Raw genomic sequence first — 17,876 nt, forward strand, 5'->3', positions numbered from 1 at the left:
AAAAGGGATCTAATAAAGTGAAAAGAGAGAAGGAACATCGATAATATATGTCTGTCTGCAGACACGTTAAAATAATTGTTGTTCTTGGATAATAATTTCTTGAAATAGCATGACAATCATCATTTGTAAGTGCCTACCCACAGTTGATTCCTGAACGGTTTAACCCAGCTGCAATTAAACTGACAACCATCGCTTCAATCCAGACGCTCCAGTCACTACTGCTACTGACAATCCTGCATCAATATCAGGAGGCCTCATCGTGCCTGACACACAACCTTTACACACTGTCAGATCAGAGTAATATTTCGGCCTTTCATGCAGATCGATTGGCCAGTTTGTGGCCACACAGTGGAAAGGGGTGGAGTGTGCAAAAGGTCAACTGTTGTGGTAAATCATTTGAAGATTCTTAATGATGGGAGTGTGCGCAGACACACCTGCTGCTTTCATTAAAAAGCTGCAGAAAGATGTACAAATTGTACAAATAAAGGGGCCACAAGCCAAATAGACAGAACAGTAATAGAGAAATAAACTAAAAAAGCAAAGACTTTTTTTTAATTGGAAGAAATATAAAGTAATATCATGCAAAATGAGCCTGTCAATGTTCATATGTAATTTTTGATTGAAGGAACTCATGGAACTCTTTGGGAAAGAAGTATGTTATTTTTATTCTTCAACTATCTTTAACTTCACCTTTATGCATGTCAGCAATAATACAACAAAGCAGTGATGTCGCTTCACAAAAAAGGAGAGGAAAAAACACTGACATATATTTAGATGAGGTCAGTGTCGACTGATGCTAACATCGGTTGTTGCTGTGAAGTGTTGCCACAGTTACTTTGAAAAAGTAATCCAATTACAGATTACTGATTACTCCTTGAAAAAGTAACTTAGTTACTTTACTGATTACTCCATTTTAAAAGTAACTAAGTTAGATTACTAGTTACTTTTTTAGTTACTTTCTGCAGCTGCCAACAACAACTCCCTGCCACCTCAACATGAAAATGACAACCAGTTTTCTCAGAACTCACTTTATTGGAAGTGCTTTTATAATAGCAGTGCAAACAATGTACTGTATGTCCTGACATTTTAAGTTGAACTTTTTTCCTAAAAAAAAAAAAAGTTTATGTAAAAAAAATAAAATAAAGACAGTCTTTCTTGATTTCTATGAACATAAATACTTGTACAAAAAATAAAATAGACAGTCTTTCTTGACATTTATGAACATAAATACTTGTATAAAAAATAAAATAGTCTTTCTTGGCTTTTATGAACATAAGTACTTCTATAAAGAATAAAATAGTTTTTCTTCACGTCAATGAACATAAATACTTTTGTTTTATAAAAAAATAAAGACCATCTTTCTTGACTTTTATGAACATAAGTACTTTTACAAAGAAAAATAAAGTCTTTCTTGATGCCTATGAACATAAATACTTGTTTTATAAAAAAATAAAACAAAGACAGTCTTGACCTCATATTTAACTATATTGACAGCACTGTAACTGTAAAATTTACAATTTATGCTTTATAACTGTAACTATGAAATTCTTTCTAACATAACATTTTTACGTTGAACCTGATGTACACAGCATAAGAGCCGCAAGGACTGGTTTTACAAAACAAAACAGCTTTTGACATCAATGGAGGCTGATATTATGTCTGTGATTTGTTACTTTGGCCTAATTTTATGTTATGAGTGAAACAGTGGAGTGGGGCAACTAAACCACTGGTTGTACCTCATCAACAGGAGCTTCTCAAACCTCTTGTCAGAGAGTCTATTTCTTCTAGGCGTGAGCACCAAACCTCCAATACTGAAAAGCCGCTCCACAGGAGCGCTTGATGGTGTTGGAGTGTTATACTTCAAGAAAATTTTCGCTATGTTTGGAAACTCATGCAGAACCTGAAGGTCATAGGCTGACCTCAGGTAGTCCATTACTTCCTTTTCTGCTGAGTAGGTCTCCTCTGGCTCTGACTCAAAAGCGAAAAAGTCCATCTCACCTTGGCTAGCACTGGCAGACATTGTGGGCAAACTGGCGAAGGTGTGTGCTGCAGGAGCAGTTGTGCAACATTTGCTGTCAGAAGCTCCTTAACGCGCTGCCTCCTACCTTCATCTCTCAGCCATCGGAGTTTGAATTTTGGACAACTGACAGCTGCGAGAAGGGCATCTTTGCTGTCCATCACACCGGCAAAACGAGTCTGGATTGCCTGAGAAATATAATATGTTTTTGAGTATTATCTTGTTGTAGCCTACAAGGCCTACAATTTAGTATGCCATTAAACTATTTGTAAACCACGCCTAATGCCCAATGCCCAATTCCCAATATTATGGATTTAATATTGTTTTAGGTTACTTACTGACATTTTTATTTGTTTTAACCTTCTTTTACAGTGATAATGACTATTCTGTTCCATGTTTGTAAATAGTGTGATGTAAGAACTTGTAAAAAAATTAAAGCTGGAACATACCTGCACTATGGCATCTGGAAGGCCTGTAGTCATCTTGGAGAGGGCATCTTTCACAGTCAGGGTCTTCTGCATCAGAACTTCAAGTGTGGGTAGTAAAGTCCCATAAGGACAGTCACCTTGTAAGATGTCCAGTGCTGAACTCAGAGGCTTCATGGCAGTGCAGTACTCATGCAGGAACTGGTACTCTTTGTCTTTGAAGCACTTAACGCCCATCTTGACACACAGAGTATTCAGATCATTCATGGGTATTTCTGTGATTCTCTTTACAGCATCAAAAAAGGAATTCCATCTTGTGGACGTAGGTACCAGAAGCTTTCTTTTGGTGAATTCCTCCACTGTTTCAGCTGCGAGGGTAGATCTACTTGATTTTGTCCAAAGAGCTGTACATTTTGCTGTGCTGCTCCTATACACAGCCTTGCTCTCTGCGTTAGAAGTTAAATACTTCTCCACATCACTTGTGGAAATGATGTTGATGGTGTGTGAAGCACACCTGTAGTGTGGGGGAAGTGATATCTGGCCATCACTTTCAGCTGAGAGGATTTCTGACAGATCTAAAAAAGTGACATCATCATCTGTGAGAGTGGACTCTCCCTCCTCCGTCTCATCATCAGACTCTGTGACAGGCTGATAAACTTTAAACGTCTTGACAAAGTTGGATCCGTTATCAGTCACTGTTGCTACTACTTTGTTGAGTAGTCCATATGAAGAGTGGATGTTTTCGATTTCTGCACCAATAACATCATAGGTGTGCCTACCTCGAATTCTCCTACATGCCAATGCAGCCTTGTTGTGCTCTAATGTGGATTTATTGATCCAGTGGACTGTCACTCCCATATAGCTTCTGTTGTTAGCGGTCCAAATGTCTGCTGTAGTTGACACAAAGTCAACCTCGTTCAGCGCGGCCTTCAGATTTTTCTCCATTTCTGCAAACTCCTTCTCCAGGTAGGAAGAAAAAGATGTTCTGTGAGGCAGCTCAGCATTGGTAGTAGTGGGAATCTTGTTTAGTATGGCACGAAACGAGGGCGACTCAACCGTGTTTATAGGTAACATTTCCTCTACAACATACCGCCCGACCAACTTCTTTAACTGTCCTCCACTTACTGGTTTTGCACCGAAGTCCAGCTTTTGTTGTTTGTGTGGTGGTGGACCTCCGGGAGAAGCAGCTCTCGCCTTAGCGTCACCTGGTGCGGCTAGCTCAGAAAGCTTGATTGTGCTGCTGTGCTGCGACTCCAAATGTTTTTTTTAAATTTGACGTCGTGTTTTTGAAGCAAGATAGAATTTTGTTGGCAGCACAGAGTGTACAACGAACCCTAATATTTGCGTCATCTTTAGCTGACAGAAACTCAAAGTAGTGGCTGTATTTCCATCTACTAAATGCGTAGCACTCTCGTCCTTCCATTGTTTATGGTTTGGTCATTACATGCGACCTTGTCGCGCATGTGACGTCACTCTCCAGGTCGGAAGAATTAAAAGCAAAAATATAGATTTCTACTGCATAAAAATAGAAAATAATAGTAACGCACAGTGACTTGGAAAAGTAACTTTAATCTGATTACTGATTTGGAAATATTAACGCGTTAGATTACTCGTTACTGAAAAAAACAACCAGATTAGAGTAACGCGTTACTAAGTAACGCGTTACCGGCATCACTGGCTGTGAATGAACTCTGCATAGTAAGACCCTTCAGCTGCTCCCTTGTTGATTTGGCACAAGCTTGATGTCAGATACCCTTCCTGATGCAACTCTATTTTAAATGGAAAGCGGGAAGGGGCGACTTTTGAACTAGGAACTGTCTCCAGTAAAAACAAGTGCACGTAACCACTTGGCCTCCACCCTTGCCCCATGAATGAACCCTGAATGCTAAGAAATAATAACCAATAACATTTTTCATGCACTTGTGTTGCACATTTATGCCATTTGCCAGTAACTGTCTCTGAATCTGAAGGAAATTATATCTGTTGTAAATGTTAGTTATTCCTTTCAGTGGCTTAAAGCCTTTTCTTTGCATGGTTCCTGTGTCTACATGTTGCTGCTCCTACCTGAGCTGTTCCTCTGATATGTTCATTCCTAATCCTGTCCATCCTCATCACTCCCAAAGAGAATCTCAACATCTTCAGTTCTGCTTCCCATCTTTTTGTTAGTGCCACTGTCTCTAAGCCGTCCAACATAGCTGGTCTCCCTACTGTCTTGTAGACTTTCCTTTTCACTCTTGCAGGTATTCTTCGGTCACAAATCACTCCTGCCACCTTTCTCCATCCACTCCACCCTGCTTGCACTCTCTTCTTCACCTCTCTACCACACTCTCCATTACTTTAGACAGTTGACTCCAAGTATTTAAACTCATCTACTCTCACCACTTCTACTCCTTGTAACTGCACTATTCCACTGGGCTCCCTCTTATTCATACACATGTACTCAGTCTTGTGCCTATTGACTTTCATTCCCCTTCTCTCTAGAGTGTATCTCCACATTTCCAGGCTAGACTCAACCTGCTCTCTGCTCTCACTGCAGATGACAATGTCATCTGTAGTGAGAGCTTTCTCTAAATCCACAAACACACAATGTAATGCCTTCTGGCCTTCTCTATTCCTCTCCATCAGAGCTCTCAGAGCAAACATTGCATCTGTAGTGCTCTTCCTTTCCTGGTGCAACTCCACATTATATGGAGAAATGTGGCGGTATCATGTAAAATGTGACCTGTATAATATTATAAATGGGCAAAAAATGTGATGTCTATACATATGACCTTAACCCAGATTTCCAAGGTCATCTAAGATGACACCCACTGTCTCACCACCAAAATATCACTTTTTCTCTACAAATATCAATACCACAGCTTATGTTTGTGTTCAACACCTATTGCAAACCATGTATCCTGACTCCCTTTAGCACACTACATTTGACATTGAACCTCAGGGCTAAGGTGAAACATGCAAATGGATAAAAAAAACTAAACTTTTGGGTATATTTTTTGCCTTCTCAGAACCAAATTTCTCTTCTAAAACCTAAATTTGCATTGAACACCGATAGCAAATCATTCATCCCAGTTCCCTTTTGCCAACTGCATATGACCTTGGACTGTAGGGGCAAGATTGTGCATGAAAATTAATGGAAAACTACTCTTTCCTGTATTATTTGGCCTTTTCCCACTGATTTTTCACTGTCCCCCACCATGAAATAGGAGGACCATTGAAATTGATCCATGTGTCCATCTGTGATTATTTGCTTAATTTGTCACTATGCCATATCAGCATAATAGGCAGGGGGACCTCAGCCGAGTATTGGCTTGCATAACAGCAACAACAACATTAATGATAATAATAATATGTAATTGCAAATGTTGCTGTATAGTGCAGCAGATAAGAGAATATTTAGAGGGGAATCCTGCAAATGGTGATAAAAGCATCAAATTCAGCAGAAATACTCCTCAGACAATCCTCTTTTGAAAAAACCGACTGGCCACTTGAATTTTCAATTGGTGGTCAGGTTGACTCAGACTCAGACTCAGGTAGAGGTCAATTGAAGAATTACACAGAGGTCAAAATTAAAAGATGCTCCAATCATATTGAAAAATATTCCAAATTATTTGCCTGATCATAAAGATTCCAAAAAGGTATAGTTTGGACTATCTGTGACTGAATTATATGGAGTTACGGGATAAAAACAGCAAGAATGGTGACAAAGGTCAGTTTCATTTTCTACAGGGGTCAAAAGTTAAAGTTGCTCCAATTTTGGTAAAAAGTGATGCAAACTATTAGTTGAGTGAATATTACTTTCATTATTCAAAACCTTACTTATAAGGTTTTGAATAATCAGGTCCCATCTTATCTTAGGGACCTCTTAGTACCATATCACCTGAATAGAGCGCTTCGCTCTCAGACTGCAGGCTTACTTGTAGTTCCTAGGGTTTTTAAGAGTAGAATGGGAGGCAGAGCCTTCAGCTTTCAATCATTAGTGATTGATCTCTGCTCCCCTCCACAGCATGTCTTTTTCCTGATTCTCTCCCTCAGCCCCAACCAGTCCCAGCAGAAGACTGCCCCTCCCTGAGCCTGGTTCTGCTGGAGGTTTCTTCCTGTTAAAAGGGAGTTTTTCCTTCCCACTGTCTTGCTCACAGGGGGTCATTTTGACCGTTGGGGTTTTTACGTAATTATTGTATGGCTTTTGCCTTACAATATAAAGCGCCTTGGGGCAACTGTTTGTTGTGATTTGGCGCTATATAAATACAATTGATTTGATTTGATTTGAATATGGTTTTAAAAAGGAATAGTTTGCATCATGTATTATGCTTAGTTATCATGTTACAGGGTAGCATATGTCACATGTCATAGAATCCAATGGATGCCGACGTTGTTTAACCTTTACTTTGCAAACCAAGCACGCAACACAGTCAAAACTATTCCATTTATTAATCCTATTACTCAACCAGTAATTTGCACCATGTTCTACCAAAATTGGAGCAACTTTAACTTTTGACTCCTGTACAAAATGACAGTGACCTTTGTCACCATTCTTGCTGTTTTTATCCCGTAACTCCATAGAATTCAGTCACAGATAGTCCAAACTATACCTTTTTTTAGAATCTTTATGATCAGGCAAATAATGTGGAATATCTTTCAATATGATTGGAGCATCTTTTAATTTTGACCTCTGTGTAATTCTTCAATTGACCCCTACCTGACCACCGATTGAAAAGTCAAGTGGCCAATCATTTTTTTCAAAAGAGGAGTGTCTAAGGAGTATTTCTGCTGAATTTGATGCTTTTATCACCATTTGCATGATTGTTTTAGTTATCTGCTGCACTAGTATGCACAGGTTGTCCAATCACAGCCACTGACGCTTGTAGCTCCTTCTGACCTATCATGGGTGTCATGTCTTCACAATGACCAAATTTACTTTCTGACTATTCAACTTGAGTGTTTTTTGTAGTCGGTCCGGGTTAAGCACTGTCACTCGTTCTGTTCCCTCCAGGGTGCGTCTTCCAGCCTGGTAGTCAAGTTCGCTGACACAGACAAAGAGCGCACCATCAGACGTATGCAGCAGATGGTTGGGCAGTTTGGTATCTTCAACCCAGCTATTGCCCTTCCCTTCAGCACCTACAGCTCTTACGCACATGCGGTGAGTTGGAAAAACATATAAAGCAGTATATAGCATATAAAGAGTTTTCAGGTTCATTATGGAGGATATACATGCAGGTATGGAACAGTGGAGCCTTGTTAGTTCTATTCCTGGAGAAGCAAGATAAATTTGGGTGAGGGATGTGAAAGAGCAGAGTTTGTCCTGATCACATGTTGACCACTGAAGGGCACTTGGTTAAGGGACTGAATCCTCACCTCCTCCAGTGGAGCTGCTCAGAGACCAACAACATCAGGCTGTGTTTGTACTGGGGGGTATTTCCCTGTGAACACACAGCATTTCTTGACTCTTCTGGATGAACAAAGGTTAAAAACAAAGATGCAAAAAGAATCTGGAGAGTTTCTCACATCTGTGCTCATACTGATGGGGCAGTTAGCATACTGCTGATTCATCTGTTTCTATCTCATATCTTTTATTCTATCTGCCGCACCAACATAGAGCGCACCCAGAGCAATGATAACAACACATTTATTCAAACTATAGTAGAGAAGCTTAAATCTTCGACTGGACTGGGTTGCTTGACGCGAGGATGTTTCGCTTCAAATCGCAGAAGCTTCCTCAGCTAAAATTCTTGCTCTGGTGGTCTGACTTCTGTCTTGACTCTTGTAGAGAAGAATAATCAAGAAGTCACAAAAGCTGGAGTTTTAAACCTAACCAGACCCCTCCTACCGAGAGGCAGACTGCTATAGGCTGGTGACTAAACAATAGCTCTAATTAGCACCTATTGTGCTCTAGTTAACACCCTCCTAATGACAGGGCAGCTGTCCCTCTCCTGATGGCTCCCTTGACGACTCTGCTGATGACGTGAATGACTCATTACCATGAACAAAAGACTGAAACTGCTTGACCTGAGTACCCCATTGTAAACAGGGGATAAAGCGTGTCTCAGACCCCCTCCCCGGTTAAGGCTAGGTTTCAAACGTTTCACAAAGAATGCCTCCTTGACCCCTCTCTCAAACCATTTCTTCTCTCTGGCTAATATTTTAACTTCCTTGTCCTCAAACGTGTGGTTAGTGTCTTTAAGATGGAGATGAACTGCAGATTGAGGTCCACTGGTGCCCTCTCTGCAGTGCTGGTATAGCCTTTTGTGTAAAGGTTGCTTAGTCTCACCTATGTAGTGTTCATTACAGTTTTCCTGACATCTGATAGAATACACTACATTGCTCTGTTTGTAACTAGGGATCCTGTCCTTAGGGTGAACTAATTTCTGTCTCAAGGTGTTAACCGGTTTAAAGTAAACTGGGATTTTGTGCTGTCTGAAGATCCTCTGTAGTTTTTCCCCTACTTCTGCTAAATAAGGGAGAGACACTCCTCTTCTTCTTGTCTCCGTCTCCTGTCTATCTGGTCTCTTTGTTCTCTGGGACTTCTGCACTTTGTCCAGGGACCATCGTGGGTACCCACATACTGTGAGGGCTTTCTGGACAAGTTGTTGTTCTTTAGCCATTCCCTCTGCAGTTGTGGGCACCTGTAGGGCTCTGTGTTGAAGCGTCCTGATCACCCCGAGCTTGTGTTCAAGGGGGTGGTTTGAGCCAAAGAGCAGATATTGGTCAGTGTGAGTTGGTTTTCTGTAAACCCCTGTCTGGAGCTGCCTGTTCTCTCCAATCGTAACATCACAGTCCAAGAAGGCTAAATGGTTGTTTCTGGCATCCTCACGTGTGAACTTGATATTGGCGTCCACCGAGTTGATGTGTTCTGTAAAGTCCTCAACTTCCTGTTGCTTGATTTTAACCCATGTGTCATCAACATATCTGAACCAGTGACTGCGAGAGATGCCCGTGAAAGACGTCAAGGCTGTCTTCTCCACTCGCTCCATGTACAGATTGGCCACAATGGGGGATACCGGAGACCCCATTGCACAGCCATGAATCTGCCTGTAGTAATTCCCCCTAAACAGGAAATACGTGGTGTTAAGACAGATCTCCAAGAGCTGGCAGATGTGGTCTGGTGTGAGTTTGGTCCTTTCAAGTAGAGACACATCCTCCAGCAGTCTCTGCCTCACAGCTGAGACAGCTTCAGCGGTGGGGATGCAGGTGAACAACGAAGTCACATCAAAAGACACAATTGTTTCATCTGCCTCCAGCTGCAGGTCCTTGATCTTGTTCACAAAATCTTGTGTGTTCTCCACATGGTGTTCTAATTTACCCACTAGAGGAGCCAAAATCCACTTGAGGTGCTTGGCCACATTGTACGTGATGGAATCTGTGCTACATACAATAGGCCTGAGTGGCACGTCCTGTTTGTGGATTTTGGGCAGTCCATAGATGCCCTTCCCTTTTTCACAACCTTTCGACAGGCAGACATACTACAGACTGTACCCTGGGGACGCCACTCCGTGCATCTATGGACTGCCCAAAATCCACAAACAGGACGTGCCACTCAGACCTATTGTATGTAGCACAGATTCCATCACGTACAATGTGGCCAAGCACCTCAAGTGCTCAAGGGACCTCAAGGGAGCCATCAGGAGAGGGACAGCTGCCCTGTCATTAGGAGGGTGTTAACTAGAGCACGATAGGTGCTAATTAGAGCTATTGTTTAATCACCAGCCTATAGCAGTCTGCCTCTCAGTAGGAGGGGTCTGGTTAGGTTTAAAACTCCAGCTTTTGTGACTTCTTGATTATTCTTCTCTACAAGAGTCAAGACAGAAGTCAGACCACCAGAGCAAGAATTTTAGCTGAGGAAGCTTCTGCGATTTGAAGCGAAACGTCCTCGCGTCAAGCAACCCAGTCCAGTCGAAGATTCAAGCTTCTCTACTATGGAAACCACTTGGACAACTGAGAGCCTACACAGAAACATTTATTCAAACTAGCGGATTATGCAGTTACCATGTTTGCTGTTCACTATCAACTATGACACCTGTGCACGTGATCCTTCACTTAGACCAGGAGGGGCTTAAAACTCACAATACATTAAAGTTTAACTACAATTTTAACACCTACTGCTAGGTTGGATAAGAAGCCTAAAATGTTTTAAGGCTGGATATCGGCACCAGAAGGCTGTGTGTTATAACTTTTCAAGTAATATCAAAAAACAGAGAGTTTGTCTGCGCTTGTTTGATGTTTGAATGAAATTCAATTTATTTTATTTATACAGCGCCAAATCACAACAAAGCTGCCTCAAGGCGCTTTACACGAGTAAGGGCTAACCTTGCCAACCCCCTGAGCGAGCACGCAGGCGACAGTGGAATGAAAGCAATGCACATTCTAAGGCCTCATTTCAATACTTATAAGGATGTGAATGGAGCCTTCTGTCTGCACACTACATACATTTAGTCCATATTTCTCTCCATTTTCTGACAGCTTTCACATGTGGAAGAAATTGTGCAACTCCACCAGTAATCATGGAGTTCAAGCAAGATACAACATTAAAGCAAACATACACAAAGACCTTTTGATGAGGGTTTTAAATATAAAGTCTGGTCATGAAGCATTTAAAGTTTGCAGACCACCTCTGTCTACACCGCTACCTATACTTTTGTTACATCCGCCGAGGACGTAATAACATCATCTGTATTTATTTGTCTGTCTGTCACCAGGATTACATCAAAACTAAGGCATGGATTTTGATGATCTTTTAGATATTAGGCCATGAAAGACTTCATTAAATTTAGGAGGTGATACGAATCCAGATTATAGATCAAGAGTTCACTTCATATAGGCTTTGAAGTTAAAAAAAAAATTCACGGATTGTTACCAAATTTGCACAACAGATAGATACGAGGCCACGGAAGACTCCACTGAATTTTGGAGATGATCTGCATTCGGATTGGCACATGTCAGAGATATCTGATTGCTTTTGTTTCTTGTATGGTAGAAACGTTCAACCGTAGCCATGTTTGATGTTGTCAAAAATGTTATAGAATGTCTCCAGGACCCCCTAGTGGATGTTTTTCTTAATATCCATGTCAATGTCAAAAGCGTACAAATGTATGTAGGCAACTCTGATTTTTCTTTTCAAACTACACTATAATATTATGGAGTTTTTATTTATTCCTTTTCATGCATAAAATGTAAAGATATCTTATAGTAACTTATTTTTACTGTTTTCCTTTTATGCATGTTTCAGTGCACAATTAAAAAAATAATAATAATAGTCTTCTAACTTGAAAGTAGGCTTGGGCAATCAGTGGGCACATTGCTCTGCCTAACCTGTGTCACCCTATCTTAACAGTGGGTGCATAACATACGGCACAGTTGCTTTTGGGGTGTGTCTGCTGTCATACCGCTACCTGTATGGTGTTGTACCTTAACACAAACCACGATGCTGCATGCAAAGGGGCTGGATTAGGCCTCGACATTAGTCATAGGGGGTGTTATGGGTGTGTTGTGGGCCAACCATAAATTCAACCAATAAGATAATTCAGAGTGTGTCATGTTCTAGTTTGTTTTTATTAATAGGGTTGATTGAGAACTGACAGATTTTGTGGTGAGGGAGCAAGTTTGCATACATGAAACCTGGCATCGTGAATGGTACCACAAAAAGCATCAAGTATATTAACTGCTGTAACACCTGGATGAACTGTAGTATCCACTGATGTGTATAAAGATCACTTGTGACCAAGGTGCAGCTGCTTCTGTTAGTGGGATGTACCGCACATGCAATTTCCAGAATGAAATACAGAGACCCATCAAATGCTGTGCTGTGTAAGAAGGAGAAGCATGTAGGTGCTGTATGTCCCTTTGGCAACTGATACCAGTACATATCCCCAGATACCTTCATATGACGTGAGAGTTTATGACTCCCCATGTACGCCAGTCCATCACAGGTTACTTCCCCACCCAATCCCCATTTACAGCTGGGTGTAGTGGGACAATGTAAATGAAGTGTCTTGTTCAAGGACACAGACAGGTAGCCTGAAGCGCACACCTGGAATTGAACCCCTGTGGATATGTTGGTCATCCAACTCCAGTCCCACAGTGCCACCTGCTTTATTTATGGTAAGTAGAAAAACTCTTCTCTGTCCTTAACTGAACTTTTGCTGTTGTGCTCTCTGTCTGTGCACTGCCAAAAGAAATGAGCTTTATTTTATATATGCAAAATGTTTTCTATAACTTGAACCTGAAAGTGCTATAGAAATAAAGTTATTATTTTGTTCAGGTGTTCTGATATAAACTGTGAATGTTGGAGTGCAATTCTAAGGCTATCTGCATGAGATGAGTGATGGAACGTACACAGCAGAAGTGTAAAACTAACACTGTCAGTGTTAGTTTTACGAGGTCTGTCAATAAAGTATAGGTCCTTTTTATTTTTTTCAAAAACTATATGGATTTCATTCATATGTTTTTACGTCAGACATGCTTGAACCCTCATGCGCATGCGTGAGTTTTTCCACGCCTGTCGGTGACGTCATTCGCCTCTGAGCACTCCTTGTGGGAGGAGTCGTCCAGCCCCTCGTCGGAATTCCTTTGTCTGAGAAGTTGCTGAGCGACTGGCGCTTTGTTTGATCAAAATTTTTTCTAAACCTGTGAGACACATCGAAGTGGACACGGTTTGAAAAATTAAGCTGGTTTTCAGTGAAAATTTTAACGGCTGATGAGAGATTTTGAGGTGATACTGTCGCTTTAAGGACTTCCCACGGTGCGAGACGTCGCTCAGCGCTCTCAGGCGCCATCGTCAGCCTGTTTCAAGCTGCAAACCTCCACATTTCAGGCTCTATTGATCCAGGACGTCGTGAGAGAACAGAGAAGTTTCAGAAGAAGTCAGTTTCAGCATTTTATCCGGATATTCCACTGTTAAAGGAGATTTTTTTAATGAAAGACGTGTGGATGGGTCCGCGCGTCGGGACGCAGCCGGCGCGGTGCGGCGGCACAGGAAAAACACCTCCGTGTTGTTAACCATTTGTAAAATCCAGGCGGCTTTTAATGGCTTTCAGTGGAGTGAGTATATGAGAAATTGTTTAACAGCTGGACATGTTCCAACTTGTCCTTAAGGCTTCCAACAGAGGTGTTTTTCCTGTGGCGGAGCGTCGCGGCGGCTGCGAGCCGACGCTGCAATCCATCCGCACGTCTTTCATTAAAAAAATTTCCTTTAACAGTGGAATATCCGGATAAAATGCTGAAACCGACTTCTTCTGAAACTTCTCTGTTCTCTCACGACATCCTGGATCAATAGAGCCTGAAATGTGGAGGTTTGCAGCTTGAAACAGGCTGACGACGGCGCCTGAGACCACTGCGCAACGTCTCGCACCGTGGGAAGTCCTTAAAGCGACAGTATCACCTCAAAATCTCTCATCAGCCGTTAAAATTTTCACTGAAAACCAGCTTAATTTTTCGAACCGTGTCCACTTCGATGTGTCTCACAGGTTTAGAAAAAATTTTGATCAAACAAAGCGCCAGTCTCTCAGCAACTTCTCAGACAAAGGAATTCCGACGAGGGGCTGGACGACTCCTCCCACAAGGAGTGCTCACAGGCGAATGACGTCACGACAGGCGTGGAAAACTCACGCATGCACACGAGGGTTCAAGCATGTCTGACGTAAAAACATATGTATGAAATCCATATAGTTTTTGAAAAAAAAAAAAGGACCTATACTTTATGGACAGACCTCGTACACTGGTAATTTTACTGTGTACCATTCACTGGATGTGCCAGCTAACTTCAACAGTATGCTACATCTTTCAGTTTCACTGTGATTTGGGGTTTCCTGAAGGACACTGAAAGAATTCAAAGGGCTGTCTATGTATTTCTGGTAGGGGTCAAAAGGGGGTCAGGCTCCAGTGTTGTTGAAAACAACTACACCAAGTTACTCCTCTTGTCATATAGCATCCAAACGATATAGTTTGGCCCGTCTCAGTCCTTCTGTTAAGTTACTATGTCTGAAAAATTGGAAGGTTTGATCATGGGTCAAATATTTTCAGATTTGAATGATTCTGGATTTTAATCACCTCTCTTCTGACATGAAAAAATCCATCTGAGCTACTTTTAATAACCAATAACCAGCTCCCACCTCTCACCCATGTTCACCACTGTATACAGATGCAAGAAGTGGACAAAGAGTTTACAGTAGGGTGACTTACTCGTAAAGGAATAAAATGTAAATCATCTTATATTGTAGGGGGGGGGGGTGCTTTTAATGGTAGCGTTGCTGAATCCGGGCTTGTGCCATACTAGTCCGATCTGGCGCCGGTTCATGATGGCATCACAAAAGTAATTTAATCTGTTATTTCATGATATTGACATGAAATATGTCACATTTTCATGACACTATCACAAAATTTTTTCATGACAGTATCATGAATTTGGGGTGATGTGGGGGCAAGGGGCCATTGGGGGTTAAGGTTAGGATAGGTTTATAGTTATAGTTAGGTTAAAAATAGTGAGCTAAACTTGACCTCATCATGAAAATGTGACGCATTTTGTGATGGTATCACGCAAACAAAGCATGAGACTAGGCTGGCCACACACGCGACATCGCCCATGAAAGAGCAGACAAATCATTTTAAGGCACATTCATTTTCAATTCGGTAATTGTTCAGTAACTAGCACAACATGTCCAAGACCTGTTTAAAATGAGGGACTCCAGTTATAATCTACAAGGAACATTGTTATTTCAGAAATCAAAGATTCAAACTACCGTAAAAAGTCATTGTCTTTCTGTTAAAGGTGTAAACACTTGGAATAATTGCCTGGATAATATAAAATCACTTGGTAAATTGGTTGGCTTTAAAAGGCTCTACAAAAACTATTTGTTTACTCGCTATAGTCTGTTAAATTAGGTTTATTGATTTTGTCTTGTTTTTGGTGTACTGCTGCTTGCACGTTTGTGTTTTGAAATTGTTGTTAAGGGATCAATTTATACTTGTATTATGTATATGTTATATATATAATTTTATATACATATGCATAACTTTTATTTTTTGCTAAAGGGGCAGGCGTTTACAAGCTTTTGCTTCTACCTACACCCTTTCGGGTGCATGGGTACATTGTTGGATTATTTTCTTTCTTTCTTTGTATGTTTTGTTGTTTTGGATCTGTGTGTGCTGAATAAATTCATTCATTCATTCATTCAAATGACATTTTTGGCTAAAAGGTGTTCGTCTTATTTTTAAAATGCCTGCATGTGGCTGTTTGAATTTAATTTTGTGCTTATGTCAATTAACATATGCAAACTGGTCATTTACATATTGCTGTCTGCATCATGTTACCACCCACTGTCATTTGCAGACTAAAGGTGCCCTGACTTTGATCCACACATTTGCACGCACTCTGCCGTGCAGGAGAGTAAACTTGTCGCAAACTGTTGTAAACTAGTGCGTAAAGAAAATTTTGAAATGTTCAAAATCTCCATCACACATTAATTACATGGACTTCACATGAACATTATGCAAACAATTAAAAAACACTGCGCATGAGCGCGTGTGATTGCGTCAGCGCACCGCATCAGAGCGCAGCTCGTCTGAACGATTATAACGAGATGTTAAATCTGTCATAAACATGCTTTTACAGCTGCTCACAAGAACGAATGAACATGCAACTGTTTTACCAAACTATTACAAAATAAACATGATGAATAATTACCTTTTTAGATGGTTCCAAATACGTTCTCTACCTAATTAAGCGAGAGAGAGAGAGAAACAGCAGCTGGAACAGTCCTCTGTGATTCCTGAATTGATTAGAGGCATTTTCAACAGCCAACTTGGAGAGAAAATTATTAATTCGCAACAAAATAATTATTTTATATACACAGCATCCAGTGCACAACGCGTGGCAACCAGCTGAACAAAGCATGATGTCCAACTGGGAACACAGTGTGTAGGATTGTCACGATGATGTGCGTGCAAGTGCGTGAATCAAAGTCATACAAGTGTCAGGGCACCTTTATTCTTAGTAAATCTCCCTCAAAATGTTCACCAACACAACGTGCAAATGTTTGGAAAGCCCACGTACTTTACATTTGTCAGTGTATACGGGATCTTAGTGAATCTGGCCCTGTCAGTTTTGTCTTGGAAATTACCATATTCCATGCTGTTTTTTGTTTTGTTTTGTTTTTCTTTTTTTGAAACCTATAATGGCCTTAATACACTGCAGTAGGACCTGTGGATGAATTGTCAGTTTTTGACTGTTTGTCAGTGACTCTTTCTAAAACTGGACCACATGACATCTATGGTAACGTAGCTCTATCGCCTCCTTAGTGACTGCTCCGTACAAACACTTAACTCTATCACATTCTGCCCAAAAAACCTTGCTGTGCTCCAAAATGTTTGAATTCTAACATAACCTCTCTTGCAATGTTAAACTATGTGGAAACAAAGCGATAAGACAGAAAATGTTGATATCGATTGGCATCAGAATTCAGTCATTTTCTCTGAGAAATTATGCACACAGACAGACAGACAGACAGACATGCACACATAATCTCTCCCCTTCAGTTTTGTTTGATGGAGGTAAAATTTGAGCGTTTTTAATCAAGAAGATCTCCAGTAACTTTGTTTTAAATACATAAATGTTTAATTTTGCTTCAGTTGCAAGTTGTTTTCCCTCCGCAGAGTTTTGAAAGCAGCCCGATGGTGAACCATAAGACAGCAGAGCCCTTTATTTGAGTGGAGATCTTTACTGTCCAAGGCTACTTTATAAGCATTCAGAGAGCAGCATACAATAAACATCCTCAGGACATCTGTATGTAAGATTTTCAAGGACTGTGTGCTTCCTATGAGTGCCCACAGCGCCCCTGAACTACAGCTAATGTTAATTTGATATAAAATGTTCATTAAAATTCATTCGTCAATAATCAATGACTCACTTGGGGCTTTGACTGAGGTGTTGTAAGTCCTCAGTGCTAATACTTTGACCACTGCCTGTCCTCGTGTGCTGATTCGTCAGCTGCCTGCTGGATAATTTGTTCAATTTCAATTTTTTTTTCCACACAATTCCAGACGAGATGAGCAAAATGTTAAATAAATCACACGCATAAGGAAAAATGCAAATTAGGCAACTATGTAATGAAGTCATATTATATTTTTCTGATCATTGCTGATTGTCCTGCAGTTGGTGATCTGGCAAATGAAATACTTTCCACAAAAGAAGCTTTGCCCATGCGTGATCGGTACCCCGGGTGTGATCGGCACCCCGGGTGTGATCGGCACCCCGGGTGTGATCGGTACCTCGGCTGTGATCGGCACCCCGGGTGTGATCGGCACCCCGGGTGTTTGCAAGATTGTTCCGAGACATTGACATAACACTCCAACAGCTAGCAAAAGCCTATTGCTCACAAACTAAATTTAGATATTTAATCTTAATATATTTCATCTTAATAGTAGCCAGTAATATGGTTTAGTGG

General features: G+C 40.9%; 1 protein-coding gene across 7 annotated transcripts in view; it reads left to right on the forward strand.

Annotated features, from left to right (window-relative positions):
• The window catches only part of celf5a (cugbp, Elav-like family member 5a), a 788,658-nt gene that overhangs the window by 678,169 nt on the left and 92,613 nt on the right, over positions 1 to 17,876 (forward strand). For all 7 annotated transcript variants that reach the window (XM_034180252.1, XM_034180251.1, XM_034180254.1 and 4 more), the window contains exon 6: positions 7,436 to 7,582. In XM_034180252.1, coding sequence (XP_034036143.1) covers positions 7,436 to 7,582 — 147 coding nt within the window. The remainder of the gene's footprint in view (positions 1 to 7,435; positions 7,583 to 17,876) is intronic.

This window comes from Thalassophryne amazonica, chromosome 10 (genome assembly GCF_902500255.1).
Source record: "Thalassophryne amazonica chromosome 10, fThaAma1.1, whole genome shotgun sequence".
NCBI classification, from domain to species: Eukaryota; Metazoa; Chordata; class Actinopteri; order Batrachoidiformes; family Batrachoididae; genus Thalassophryne; species Thalassophryne amazonica.